Source organism: Hyalella azteca, unplaced genomic scaffold, assembly GCF_000764305.2.
Source record: "Hyalella azteca isolate HAZT.00-mixed unplaced genomic scaffold, Hazt_2.0.2 contig261, whole genome shotgun sequence".
Taxonomy (NCBI): domain Eukaryota; kingdom Metazoa; phylum Arthropoda; class Malacostraca; order Amphipoda; family Hyalellidae; genus Hyalella; species Hyalella azteca.
Window position 1 is genome coordinate 306,794 of NW_025930616.1, and position 14,697 is coordinate 321,490.

At 38.3% G+C, this 14,697-nt stretch overlaps 1 protein-coding gene across 1 annotated transcript in view; it reads left to right on the top strand.

Moving 5' to 3' along the window:
* The first annotated feature begins 870 nt into the window (after positions 1-870).
* The window catches only part of LOC108665711 (rootletin), a 29,812-nt gene continuing 15,985 nt past the window's right edge, over positions 871-14,697 (top strand). Inside the window, exons 1-16 of the mRNA XM_047885635.1 lie at positions 871-1,159; positions 2,040-2,122; positions 2,465-2,532; positions 2,877-3,037; positions 3,457-3,541; positions 4,088-4,200; positions 5,058-5,202; positions 5,596-5,699; positions 7,515-7,619; positions 8,398-8,538; positions 8,641-8,770; positions 9,381-9,670; positions 11,283-11,330; positions 12,284-12,439; positions 13,034-13,090; positions 14,005-14,385. Coding sequence (XP_047741591.1) covers positions 1,124-1,159; positions 2,040-2,122; positions 2,465-2,532; positions 2,877-3,037; positions 3,457-3,541; positions 4,088-4,200; positions 5,058-5,202; positions 5,596-5,699; positions 7,515-7,619; positions 8,398-8,538; positions 8,641-8,770; positions 9,381-9,670; positions 11,283-11,330; positions 12,284-12,439; positions 13,034-13,090; positions 14,005-14,385 — 2,103 coding nt within the window. The 5' untranslated portion in view covers positions 871-1,123. The remainder of the gene's footprint in view (positions 1,160-2,039; positions 2,123-2,464; positions 2,533-2,876; positions 3,038-3,456; positions 3,542-4,087; positions 4,201-5,057; positions 5,203-5,595; positions 5,700-7,514; positions 7,620-8,397; positions 8,539-8,640; positions 8,771-9,380; positions 9,671-11,282; positions 11,331-12,283; positions 12,440-13,033; positions 13,091-14,004; positions 14,386-14,697) is intronic.

The window sequence follows — 14,697 nt, forward strand, 5'->3', positions numbered from 1 at the left end:
TTATTGGGTTTCTTGTATACTCTCAAGTTCACTTTTTAATTGGGTGTCTTAATTAATGTGCAGTTATTGGTTGGATCTTGATTCGTTCCTCATCTTATTTGGTGATGTTGAGGCCACCTCTAGAGGTGTACTAATAACTAATTAATTAATTATGTTTGAGAAGTTAATGCCTTCCAGTTTTTCACCTCAATTCCTACAGCATGGCTGCTATATGCTATGAGATATTGAATATGATAACTCTGTGAAGATTATTAGAGATGACATTCCAATGAATGAATTCTAGCTGAATCTGAAACTCCTTACATGTTTTTAGGACAAGTGCAAGTATTTGAAATGATCTTTACTTCTTCTGAAGAAATCAATAAATTTTGTTGTGGGTTTTGAGTAGAGCAATATATTTTAGACAAGTTTTTCATGTATGCATGGTGACATGCTCCAGGATTCACAGCCACCGCAAGGTGAATAGCAAACCTGCTATTCAAGGGGAACTGAACTCTCCCCCGGTCCTGACCCGAGTTCACCGAGTCCTCATGTGTACTTGTTGGCATGCTAATTATGCTAATAGTGACATAAATCTCCATCATGTGTGCTTGTTGGCATACTGATAATACTAATAGTGACATAATTCTTTATTCTGAAGAATTTGTTATAGCACTTAAAAGTACCATAGATTTACTCTAATTTTGATGAAAGTTTATTGTAATTTATCCTGTTTTAATACATGATGAGAGAACACTTAATGTGTATAGTGCCATCAACAATACTGAGCACAGCAATTCTAGATTATAAAGCTTATTTTGATTCTTAATAAATTAGTTTAGTTATGTCACCAATTTACCAACATTCTTGACATTGTAGAGTATTGAAGTGCGCCCTTAAAATTTATTTCAATTGAGAGGAACTAGAAGCTTCATTAAGCAAATCATGATCAGAGTTTTCTGTTAATTATTTTTATTTCTTGAGATCCAAGGATTCATTTAAGTTGATAAGACATTACTATTTTCAATGTTAAGCTATGCTAAACTATCCTTATTAGGAGTTAGATGAAAGGCTTGTTTTGTATCAAGTATTTGGTGAAATAAATTTAGGAATTTTCGAGGCAGCGAGTGCTGTGTTTGCAGTCATGGCTGAGTCAGCTGAACACATTCTGCTTCAATGTGTAAGTAACTTAATTTTAAGTATCATGAAAAGAGTATCTTAGATTTTTTGTTATACTCATTTTTTTATTTTTAAATTTATTTCTAACATTATGTTTAATGTTAAATTTATAATCATGTTGAATTGCTCTGTAGTTTAACACTCATGATGAAAAGCACCTTTGTGTGGAATTTTGAGGAAGTTTTGTTGGCATTTCAGTGATATGTGTGGTTTCTCTTAAGTTATGTTGCATTAGCTTACTAACATCTTAAAATTGAGTTGAGCTTCAATGTCAGGAAGTTAATCACTTTTATTGATGCTAGTAATGAAGTTAATTACATTTATTGATACTAGTAATAAAACTAATTATTTTTATTGATACTAGTAATAAAATTATTTACCTTTATTGATACTAGTAATAAAGTTAGTTACCTTTATTGATACTAGTAACAAAGTTAATTACTTTTATTGATACTAGTAATAAAGTTATTTACCTTTATTGATGCTAGTAGTAAAGTTATTTACCTTTATTGATGCTAGTAATATATATAGTATGTTACCTTTATTGATACAAGTAATAAAGGTAATTGCCTCTATTGAGATGAGTAATAAAGTTAATTGCCTTTATTGAGACTAGTAATAAAGTTAATTGCCTTTATTGAGACTAGTAATAAAGTTAATTGCCTTTATTCATTATCTGGCAGTATTCATCATTGCTCAAGATTATTGTTTGAGTGATGCAACTTGGATGTAGCATTGAAATAGTTCCATGACGTATGGCTGATGCAATGGATGTAGCGTGCCTGAAATAGTTTCATGATGTATGGCTGATGCAAATTGTGTGTAACATGCCTGTAAAGATAAAATACTGCATTAAAACTGACCCATCTTCTGCATTTCAGCTGAGCATCCTTACGGGACGAACAGTGGACAGAACTACGCAGTTGATTGATGACGCAGTGTTCACTCTGGTTGTCTCCAAGCTGTGAGTGTCATGTGCTTCATATAGCCTTGTTGTAACTCAATATAATCTATTGCATACTTAACACCATACTTGAAGCTTTTTGAAACATTAGTTCTTTGGCAAATAGAAATGTTCTCCTCTGCAAATGTTATATAATATATATATGTAGTATAGTACTCCATACTTATCGTGTTGGGATATTACCTGTGCTTAAAATTTCAATATTTGTGATAGAATTGCAAAAGATATAAGAAAAGAATTGGATCAAAAATGTAAATTGCTGAATATAAATGATTTAAATGTATCCATGTGTTAATTTAGTCTAAACCGAGTTGATGTCTGAATGCCTTACTTTTTGTGCAGCAAATTACAGATTGATGGTGGACAAAGCTTGAAAGCGGCTGCTCCAGCTCTCAAAAACTTAATCAAAGGTAATTATAATAAATTAAATTTTTCTCATTAACACTTCATGAGCAGCGTGTAAAAATAGCCAGATTTTTTCTAAAAACGTGTAGTGTTTTAACTTAGCGTGTCTCATTTATCCAACCCCTATGTATAAATCTTGATTCTTTTAAAATTATTTAATGTATTTGAGTAATTGTTTATGAATTTTTTCTACACTACTTCTGATCCATGATACGGTCATGCAGCAATATTTATGCATTAATGTTAACCTTGAGGAGATATTTGCCTCAATGTCTTAGTTATCTCATAGCTGACAGAATTATGCCTTGTGTTCATTATATGGTCTTATTTGATGCCTGTTGTTGTGCAGAGCATTTCCTTGATGACCTCATCGATTTCGATGAAGCTGCAAGTGGCAACTCAAACGAGCTTGTCAAGCTGTTATTGCTACTCTTGTACGTGGCCTTCATAACAGACAGGGATGTGATGTTGCTGCTTTCTGATGCTCTGCCTTGTCACCTCCAACTCAAGGTTAGCCCCACTGCACATAATTACACTCACGTCTTCTTTGTCCAAAAGTAAACATTTTTGCCTCTTCATGTTTATTTGGCATGTTTTTATTCTATTTTAGCTCTTGGTTGCTTGTGTTGTACACATTCACCAACCATGGCACCATGCATCTTGGTGGTTTGTGTCGTACACATTCACCAACCATGGCACAATGCATCTTGGTGGTTTGTGTCATACACATTCACCTAACATCGCACAAACCATCCACGAGCAATTGATAAATTTTTAGTTTTGTCCTTGAATCCAACATCCTTTTTAGTTTTGATTTACTGTTTAAGCATTCGCTTTTCTTTGGATAGATTATAAATTAATAAACAAATTTTTGTTATATCGTTTTGTTTGTTTGTTTATTTTTGTTATATGAAGTTGTGGCCGTGCAGGTGAAGTATCTGTTCGAGTGTGTGCAGAAGAGAGGCTCGGGTCTCAGCAAGAAATATCTAAGTGTGCTGGCTGCGGAGACTCTCGGTGAGCTGCAGGGGGTGAACTTCAGTGGGTTGAGATTGAAGTTTAACCCCGGGTTATTTTGGGGCTAACTCCCTGATGTGGCCTTACATTTTTTTGTATATTTGCCAGAAGATGTTTTCATTTTATATCAATATTTACAGTTACATGAATCTCCATATTCGAATTTTGAGGGGAATTCGAAAGTTGAATGATATGCATTATTCATTATTCCGCTCTCCGCCTCTCTGATCTTCAATTTTCAATGACTCCTTCGCCAAGTATAAATCTCACTACCACATAATGTCCTGACTATATAACTATCACAAACACGCGCTCTTATTTCCTTTAAATGCTTTCAAACATACATATAAGTTGAAGAATATCTCTGCACCTCGCTATGTGAAGTGAACGTTCTAATATGTTTATTGGTGCCGTTTGTACACCAAGGGCAAGGTGTTTATGGACGTCATGATGACGACTTCTTTTTCAGGCATTTTTTAACATTTGTATGAGGCCTTAATTTTTGTATTTGATAACATTTTGATAGCGTGGTTCACACTCGTGCAGCGGGCAAAAGCAGTGCTGGGCAAGAGGTCAGGTGGTCGCTGGGCTCTCCAAGGGTCTACTCCAGCTCTCCTAAGGCTTCTTCTCTTCAGTCGCCGCTCAAAGAACTAGTGCAGGTGGGGTAATAACTTAAGCTATAATCACTCTTTGTTCTTCATCAGTTATAATCGTTTTTAACATTGTTATAATAATAGATTTTCAGCAATAATAGCCAATGAGATGAGTCACCACGAACAGGCTTACCTGCTCATACACGTACAATTAATAGTTGTTATACTTATTGTTTATATTACTATTTTCAAGGGAATAATTCATGTATAAGTTGGGCACAAATGCTATCATATTTTAACTGTGATTGGTAGACAAATTATATATCTATTCTGCTATGTCAATAGTATTGTGAATTAGGTTGTTAACTTTTTGTTTATAATCGCGTTACTTATGTTCACAGCATCGTCTCCTCCTGACATTTGAGCTGTGAGGAACAATTTGTGTCTTTGCCTTATTATTTATTCTGGTTGTGATTGTATCGTTTATTAATTCTCTAGTATCTAGTAATTTTGTATCTAGTCTCGATCTTGATTTATGTAAAAAATCCAACTCGAAGAAATCACGAATAATTGAGTGTGTTTGATGCTTATGAGAACATTACATCAGAGATGCCACGACTGTGCTACAGTTCATTGCATGAATGGCTGTGTTACAGAGATGCCACGACTGTGTTCAGTTCATGAATGGCTGTGTTACAGAGATGCCACGACTGTGCTACAGTTCATGAATGTAATGGCTGTGTTACAGAGATGCCACGACTGTGTTCAGTTCATGAATGGCTGTGTTACAGAGATGCCACGACTGTGCTACAGTTCATGAATGGCTGTGTTACAGAGATGCCACGACTGTGCTACAGTTCATGAATGGCTGTGTTGCAGAGATGCCACGACTGTGCTTCAGTTAATTAATGGCTGTGTTGCAGAGTCCAGACTTCGTCGTTCAACGCAAGCTGGAGCAAAGAGTGCGGGAGGTGAAGCGCCTGAGCAAGGAACTCAACGTCCTGGAGAATGAGAAGCAAGATTGGTTGCTCGAACAGGAAATTTCTAAAAAGAAAACTGCCCAACTAGGTTAGTGAGATCATTCCTCTAAGCTCAAACGCTCGAATTACATTCATCTTGAGTTTGATTGTGATTATCCGGTAACTGTACTCGCGCATTGTACTTATTTTTTCGTTGCTTTTGAGGTTTTGAGGTGGCTTTAAATGGCGAACTTGTTCGTATGATATGAGCTCCTCCTCTTAAATTGAAGGTTTTCAGTTAAGAAAGGCAGATATATTACTCATCCCTGACTGCCTGCATTGTGTGTACAAATGCATTTGCCTCCCATGAGTTGCTGTGTCTCTTCCCTCGTATTAGTTACTTTAATGTAAATGTTGAGTACAACAGTTGTTTCCTGCAGTTATCCGATTACATGTACATCAACTCTTCGTTTTGGTTTGTAAATAAATTTTTTTTTCTCAGTGCGAGAAGTACAGAAGGTGCGGCAGCTGCTAGCAGATGTGACGAAAGAGAAAGAAAATGCGGAGAGCCTTGCACTCTCTGGAGCTGATCAAATACATGAACAGGTATTGAATTTTGAATGTTGTATTGAATGTTGCATGTCGTATTGAATGTTGCAGTGACATGTTGCATTGCATTGAATGTTGCTGTTGTGGTTGTATGTAACACGGTTGCATTAACTGGTAGTCAGACTAAGTCAGTCTAGCTTTAGTTCATAAGTTTTGGCCACTACGCTTGTTATTTGCAAACAGTTGCGATGTATCAATTAGTGTGAAGAAAGTGAGGATGTAATTTCATTCGAATGAATTTGCTAATAATGAGCCTGCTTCACGGAAGTTTTCTAAACTTTTAAGAGGTTTTGTTTGGCTGGAAATTCAAGGAAAATTTCGACATAGCTGATGAGCGCATTTTAATGTCAATTATTATGAAATAACTTGCGAGAACGTTGCTTGGTGGCTCACTGTGTTACTGCAAGGTTTTAACACACTGCGTGGCAGGTTAATCGCTCGGGTTTCTTTCATTGTACACTAACGCTTGAAATTTCAGTCTATTTAGAACGATGTTGAAATGAATGGGAAGTACTTCCCCATGTCAATTTAATTATGATTCCAGGTTTCCATTCTGCTTGTTCTCCGAAATATCTTAGCAATATTTAACTACGATTAATTGTCACTTACGCGCCGGAAAATCCCTGTCAGTTTTTCGCAAAGTTCTTGTTATCAAGTACCACTTGAAGGTCCCTTACAGTTGCCGTGCACCACCAAGTACCACTTGAAGGTCCCTTACAGTTGCCGTGCACCACCAAGTACCACTTGAAGGTCCCTTACAGTTGCCGTTCACCACCAAGTACCACTTGAAGGTCCCTTACAGTTGCCGTGCACCACCAAGTACCACTTGAGGGTCCCTTACAGTTGCCGTGCATCACCAAGTACCACTTGAAGGTCCCTTACAGTTGCCGTGCACCACCAAGTACCACTTGAAGGTCTCTTACAGTTGCTGTGCACCACCAAGTACCACTTGAAGGTCCCTTACAGTTGCTGTGCACCACCAAGTACCACTTGAAGGTCCCTTACAGTTGCCGTGCACCACCAAGTACCACTTGAAGGTCCCTTACAGTTGCTGTGCACCACCAAGTACCCTACATTTACCCTGCATTTACTTGCACCACCAAGTATCACTGGATGCCACTCGTACTTCATATTAACCGACAATTTTTAGATGTCACTCTTTGCTTATGTACTTAATGATTCACGCATGCAAGTTTGCGGTTTGAATTGAACTTTGGGCCGCAGTCAACAAGTGGGTGGTGCGTGGCAACTGTGGCTAGTTTACTCCAGACGCGGTACTATCAGGAATAGTTGCGAGTTTGTAACTCCGTCACCCAATCATTGACGGCTTTTAAATCTAATCCAACCAATCAGATGAGAAATCAGCCGCTATGTGTACTTAGGATCATACGGCCATAATTATCTTGAGCTGAAATGTTGATGTATTCTCGTGGCTTCTAGAAGTTCTTGTAGCGTTGGTTGTATGCGCGCATCAGGTTGACAAGCTCTATACCTGCAAGCAATGCAACACACTCGGTGCTTCCAATCTCACATTGCTCACTTGTTGAGGATAGATAGCTCATTTAAATAGACTAATAGCAGCACAGCGTAGCTAAATACACGTAGCTGCCGCTTATGAACTTGTAGCTGTGTTTGATAGTACGGCCCCTGAGCTGCAGATATACGTGATGAGCTACGCTTGATATCAAATGAGGTCTCAACACGCGCTCCATAATAGAACCCGCTAAAAGTTACTTTAGTTAAACTAACTCCTTTTGTGGTATAATGACTTGTTGCCATAATTTCATAATTAATTTGTACTGATGATCCCAGGCACAGCGGCTGGGCCGAGAATTGTCGCTTGCCCACAAAGAGAACAGCAGTCTTCAGAAGGCGCTAAATGATCTCCAAGACGCTCACGATCAACTACTTACTAAAGTAAGCTTCTTATGTCATTAATATGTATTGACATTAATATCACTCAGTCCTTGAATTTATATTGCCAACAAGTGGAGCATTCTTGCTGTAATTTTACACTCATTACTAATTGAATTGTGTAAATTCGTGCTTCTTTTAATTTTGGGTAGTATTCAGTTGGGAAGTTGAAAGCCGTGATGTATCAATGCATTGTTCTAGTTTTGTGTATATTTTGGATTTAGTGCCACATATAACAACTATTATTAATCAGAACTAAAATGTGAAATAAGTGGCTAGCTTCCATCAAATCGCCCACTTTCATTGCCCCAATTAAAAGAAGATTTTTGAAGGGTCTGAGTTTAATATTCTAGCATGAAACTTGTATAATTGTGTGCAAAATTGCTTGTGTGAACTGATTTTAAGTGTTGCAAGATAGTTAGTCGTCTTACGCGTTAAAAATATAAGATTTTATATCAACGCATGTTTTGTACACTAATTGCGGATAGACAAGAAATGCGACTTTGGTGCCTTGCAGGAGCAGCTACAGAGCGCCCTGCTGGAGAAGTGTAGGAGCAGCTGTAGCAAGATAAATTAATACCCTTGGGGGGGATAAATTAATAATTAAATTATAAATAAAATAATAAATTAATACACTCGTCCTTGCAAGAGCAGCTACAAAGCGCCCTGCTGGAGAAGTCTCATGCCTTGTTTATGCCTTGAAACTAATTCTACTAATAACTAATTCTACTAATAACTAATTCTAATAACTAATTCTTGTTTATGCATTTATTCATTGCAGGAGCAGCTGACGAGCGGACTGCTTGATAAGGCCCGTGCAGAGCGGCAGTCGCTGGCCGCAGAGCTCCTGATGCTGCTGGAGCAGCACCAAGTCACGGCCGCCGCCATCGACGAGCGCGACGTTCTCTTGAGGGAAAGAGCTGTATGTTATGTCAATGCTTCATTATATTGCCTTTCTATTTGTTACTTGGGCTTTAGGAACAGAGAACGACCTGTATGTTATGTCAATGCTTCAAATATCCAGCAGCTGGAAGAGCAGCTGCAGGAGCTCTGCCACAAGCCTTACGACCGGACCATTGAGCCTGAGGACTGCGTGGCCTCGCCCGCCTCCAGGACCTGTGAGATGTCCTCCAGCTCTCCTCCTGCCTCACCTGGTATGTGCCTCCTCAGCCTCATCTTCAGTATTGACATAATTTACGATGGCCTTCCCAATTATTTATCCACTGTCAAATCAAGTGTAATTGAGGTATATGACCGGATCTAAGTTCAAGCCACTTGACCGGAGATGCGTGTAGAATATAATCGGATTTGTGTAGATTTAATCGGATTTAATTTGTGTAGAATTTAATCGGATTTAAGAGCAAGCCTGAAATTTTCAGAGCTGCTGATTTCATTTAAGTTTCTGTAACAGATAAGGCTAAAGAAAACATGGAAAATTATTCATCCAATGATGAGCGGTACATTGGCTTCATAGTTCTTTGTAATCTCGTTGTTCCTTCAAGTAATTGAATAATTTCAGTATCAATCCTTGAATAAAAATTAAAAACATTTATAATTTGAATTTCAATGTGAGCTCATCTGATTTTATTTGTGTTGAAATGATGTTGCGAGTTGTTCTTATGGAAAATAATGACTTGAGAATGCGTGTGCTCGCCACTTTGTTTCATACAATTCCATGTCATTGTTGATTTCTCATTGTTTGCTTTTAGCTGATATTTATTCTGCAGTAAAATTAATGGAAAGTTTAAACTCGCATTCCTGTAGCAGGCGAGAACATGGGCGAAGCAGTAGTGGACCTGATGCTGCAGGAGGCCAAGGAAGAGCTCACACAAGCCAGAACTCAGCTGCAACACACAAGTCAGGAGCTTACACAAGCACAAACTTGTCTGCAAGAGTGGAAGTCCAAGCAGCTGCAGACAAACGAAGAGCTTGTACAGACACAGGGTCAGCTACAGACTACGCGTGAGCAGCTCGATGCTATGGAGAAGACTCACGCTGACTTGGTCAATAAACACGCGTCTGTTCTACAGAAACACGAGCACGACCAGCTCCAGGTTAGTTGTACGACGCCTGAATATTGCTTAGTTCATCCTCCAGTACTGGTAATCCTTGGGGGCACAGCAGTGCTGGCAATCATTGTGGGCACAGCAGTGCTGCAATTCTAAATTTTTTTTCAAGATCTGAGTAAAATTTATAAACATTATTTTATGTAGGCGTCCGGGTGAAACTATGTTTAAATTGTTCATGTTGCTTTTAACCTGTTGTTGAAAAATGTCGATTCATTTGTTAGAATTAAATAATTCAAGAGGTTGTCTACAATATTACGCGTTTTGGGTACTAAGTCATTTTGTAGCTATTTTTTTGTAGGAATTTTTTGTTTCTTAACCCTCAAATGGAGCTAGTCGATTTCCTTTCTTGTTGAAAAATATTACTTTGATAAGTCAAAATATTACTATTGCTCAGCGAGCTTCTTTGTGTTGCAATTAGTTCAAATGTGCATCATTCAGATAAACGGGGTTGGAAAAAATTAGGGAAATGCCTTACATTCTGAGGACATAATTTTTAAATGTGTTAAAAATCATTAAAACTTGACATGTTTTATTGTTTATTATTGCTGATTGATATTTATGCATTTACGGATATTGTCAGACAATTTTGTGGCTATAGCCAAGTAAAAATGACAAACCTCTTATTTTAGAAGAGGCCAAATTATTGATGCTTGTCAGGTTCTTGTCATACAATAATTTGATGCTTGTCAGGTTCTTGTCATACAATAATTTGATGTTCTTGTCTGTCTCTTATACACATCTAGATGTGTATAAGAGACAGGTTCTTGTCATACAATAATTTGATGGTTGTCAGGTTCTTGTCATACTATAATTTGATGCTTGTCAGGTTCTTGTCATACAATAATTTGATGCTTGTCAGGTTCTTGTCATACAATAATTTGATGCTTGTCAGGTTCTTGTCGTACAATAATTTGATGCTTGTCAGGTTCTTGTCATACAATAATTTGATGGTTGTCAGGTTCTTGTCATACAATAATTTCATGCTTGTCAGGTTCTTGTCATACAATAATTTCATGCTTGTCAGGTTCTTGTCACACAATAATTTGGTGCTTGTCAGGTTCTTTTCATACAATAATTTCATGCTTGTCAGGTTCTTGTCATACAATAATTTGGTGCTTGTCAGGTTCTTGTCACACATTAACAATTCACAATTTGTATGACCTTGGTGAATTGAGGCTGTAATCATCGCAAACGTTGGGCCTACATATCACTGAAGTATATTTGGTGGATTCTTGAGACGACCAGATCCCATATGGATCTGGTCGAACTGCTGTAAATGTTTGAACATTTTATACGTTGGCCTTGTTACTCGTCATTCAATTTATACCGACGATCTCAGCATCGTTCTCTTCATTACCAAGTTTATGGTGACATTTTGTCATCGCAGAAACTGCTGAACTGTAGACCACACCTGGCAGGTCAATCCTTATGTAGCCACCAATGCCTCAACATTATCACTCGAAACTGTATTGCCGCCTCTCATTACACCTTGTCGTGGTAGTCAGGTTTTATATGTGTACGGTAATTATGTGTATATATGTGTATGGTAATTATGTGTGTGATAATTGTGAAACTAATTGTTTGTGCTCATGTGCAGTGGCAGGCGCAGTCGGAGTCTCTGCTCGCGTCCCAAGAAAGTTTGAAGGTAAATAATCTCATTAATTTCCGTATTTTTTTTATTTTTATTTTTACTCTCGTCGCAAATCAAGAAGACTTCCCTTTCTCTTGAAAATTTCATTTTAATTTTTGTTAATAATGAGTGGTGCTTAATATGCTGCTAGATTACTTGCGTAGGGACCGTAATTCTGTAAAGTTTTGTGGTTTACTGGCATGCAAGCTGACACGTCCATTGCCTGCAAGTGTATATGTTCAAAATTTGTTTTTAGTCTATAATCTGTTTGAACTCTTGTCATTGAGCCTGGTACAGCCAGCGACCCCGGCAAAAAACTGATTGTGCAGGCATAATTACAGAAGAACTTATTGAAGTTTTACTGAGGTTCAACGTTACTTCTCTTTTTCTGTTTTTTTTTTGTATTCGAATCTTTTCTATCAATTTTGTTGTCTAATTGGCTATGCATATGTCAGGCGGCAATATTAAGCGCCATCTGACTGATTATATACTTCTACAATCTACATGAACCTGAGGACAGGGATTCGTTGACTAAATGCGCGAGGGATAAGTAAGACACCATCGGTCTAGAGAACTTATCTTGATAAGGGGTGGTAATACACGAGTTATAATACATGATAGGCTAAGACGTCGACCGTTAGTTCGGGGTAGCTCGAACACTAGTAACATTGCAGCGTTCTTGTCAGCTTCTGGGGGCTTACTAAGGTTCCCAGCCCATTTATAGACTTCGTACTTCCTTACACCGGGTTCTTGTCTTCGTGACACATATGCTGTATAAGCTGTCATAGTAGACTCCTAGCTAACTAGGTCTGCTGGTGAACTCATGAGCATTTGTATCCACAAACTACTCTCGTACACATACATAATAGAAGTGTTTGGACCGATGAATGAGCAGATCCCCAAAAGTTTGGTTGTAGTAAATACGTCATACCTGCTACTGGATGCTTGAAGTTTCATTGCACTGACAGGCTGAGCTCGAGGAGCAGAGCCGCTACCACTCGGCCGTGCAGGAGCTGCTGAGCAAGGAGGTGCAGCAGCTGCAGTGTCAGCTGATGGAGGCCGCGGCTGTCTCAGCTACCGATGCCGGGCCAGCGACCGTCCCACCGTCCCACGTCTGTCATGCTGTCAGAATTTCCTTGCTAAATATTTCTGTATATATAAAAAAAAGCTGCAGTAGTCTTTCTGTAGCCTAACATAAGCGTAGTTGTAAACAGAAACTGCAGTAGTCTTTGTAGCCTAGCATAAGCGTAGTTGTAAACAGAAGCTACAGGAGTCTTTTTGTAGCTTAACAAGCGTTTTTATAAACAGAAGCTGCAGTAGTCTCTCTGTAGACTAACATAAGCGTATTTATAAACTAGCCGCAGCTGTCTTTTTTTTACTAACATAAGCGTATTTTTAAACAGAAGCTGCAGGAGTTTTTGTTCTTAACATCATTTAAGTAGTTCACTCTGAAGCCGTTGATTGGCTATAATGTGCATATGGAGCTAGCATGTTATGAAAAACTCTGAAGCGTCTCGTGCAGCAATGTTTGCAAGTTGGAATTTTCTTTAACTTGACCAGGCCACTCAAAATACTGAAAACTTCGTAAAATGGTTGAAAGGTAAATCAGTTGTATTATTAACACAAATCTTCAGTGAACTGAATTGTTGATGCAAGCTAATTAAAAGCCTTAAGTAAGATAAGGAGTATGAAAAGTAATACTGATTCTTTCACTACAGGACGGGTCTACGCTCAACAAGACAGTTGAACGAGTCAAGGCAGAACTCGAGACACAGGTTAGAGTAACTTCTATTAATCATTTCCTACTAGTTTATGAATTTATGAACCTTATGAACTTTATGGCTTATGGTGACGAGCAATTGTTATTTTGGCCACTTGAGTTCATATGCAGGAGTTGTATCCAAGTTATATGGCATCAAACTTTTACTTTAATCTCGCCGTACTAAAAGTGATGCAGGACAACTTGTGGGAACTTAGAAGATCCACCGAAATCTCGACCTATATTGATGTATATTTTGTTGGATGTCATTTTCGGATCTTGGTATCTATTTTCCATGCCATATTTTATTTTTCCATTTCGATTTTTTTTTGCAAAACTATAATGTTTTTGCTTAGCAATTTTTGTTCACTTCTTTCAAGCTAATGAACTACTTAGTGGTTATATAGTGGTATTTGGTAGCCTTCTTTTATAGTGGGTATTTGGTAGCCTTCTTTTATAGTGGGTATTTGGTAGCCTTCTTTTGAAGTGGGTATTTGGTAGCCTTCTTTTATAGTGGGTATTTGGTAGCCTTCTTTTATAGTGGGTATTTGGTAGCCTTCTTTTGTAGTGGGTATTTGGTAGCCTTCTTTTGAAGTGGGTATTTGGTAAGTGGGTATTTGGTAGCCTTCTTTTATAGTGGGTATTTGGTAGCATTCTTTTATAGTGGGTATTTTGTAACCTTTTGAAGTGGGTATTTGATAGCCTTCTTTTATAGTGGGTATTTGGTAGCCTTCTTTTATAGTGGTATTTGGTAGCCTTCTTTTATAGTGGGTATTTGGTAGCCTTCTTTTGTAGTGGGTATTTGGTAACCTTTTTTTATAGTTTAGTGGGTATTTGGTAACCTTCTTTTATAGTGGGTATTTGGTAGCATCTTGTGAATAATATTTTCCAAAAAACTTTTGCTGAAAGTAACACACGCATTCTGTGCAGATTGTGTCCATGCAGGCTCAGTTCACGTTGATGAAAGACGCAGTCACTCACCTGAAGGAAAATCTAGACCACGCCGCAACTGCTATCCAGCGCAAAGATCATGATCTCTCCATGGCACATTCTCGCGCAGAGAAAGCTGAATGTCAGCTTGCTGATATTCAGCGTGAGATGACTGAGGCAAGAGCTGCAGCGGAGACCGAGATCTTAAAGCTGCAGAGCGAGCTCACTGAAGCACGAGCTTCAGGTGAAGCTCAGCAGCGCTGCATAACTGAAGCAGAGCATCAGACGCAGCAGCTGCAGCAACAGATCAAGGAAGTCCTGCGTTCGATGAGTGGCAAGGAGGAGACGGCAAGAGTGGCTGAAGCGCGACTTAAAGAGAAGGTTGGTTGAGACTTGGCTCTCATAGGCGTTCGAAATTCTGGTTAATTGAATGAATATATTGTGTCCTATAAAGATTATGTTGTGGGTGGAAGGGTGTAGCAACCGTCCTCACTTCTTGATTTAGCACAGTAAAGAAATATGCTCAATTTTTTCAACCCGTCTAGATAAATTTTATTCATGTTCAGTTCATCACTAGCCATGTAACCGAAAACCATAAAACTGAATTGTCGTATTTCAGGTAAGCATCTCCCGAACCTCTGTGTATTTCGTTAATTTCTGATCAGGCATTAGCTACCTGATCTTTACAAGTGC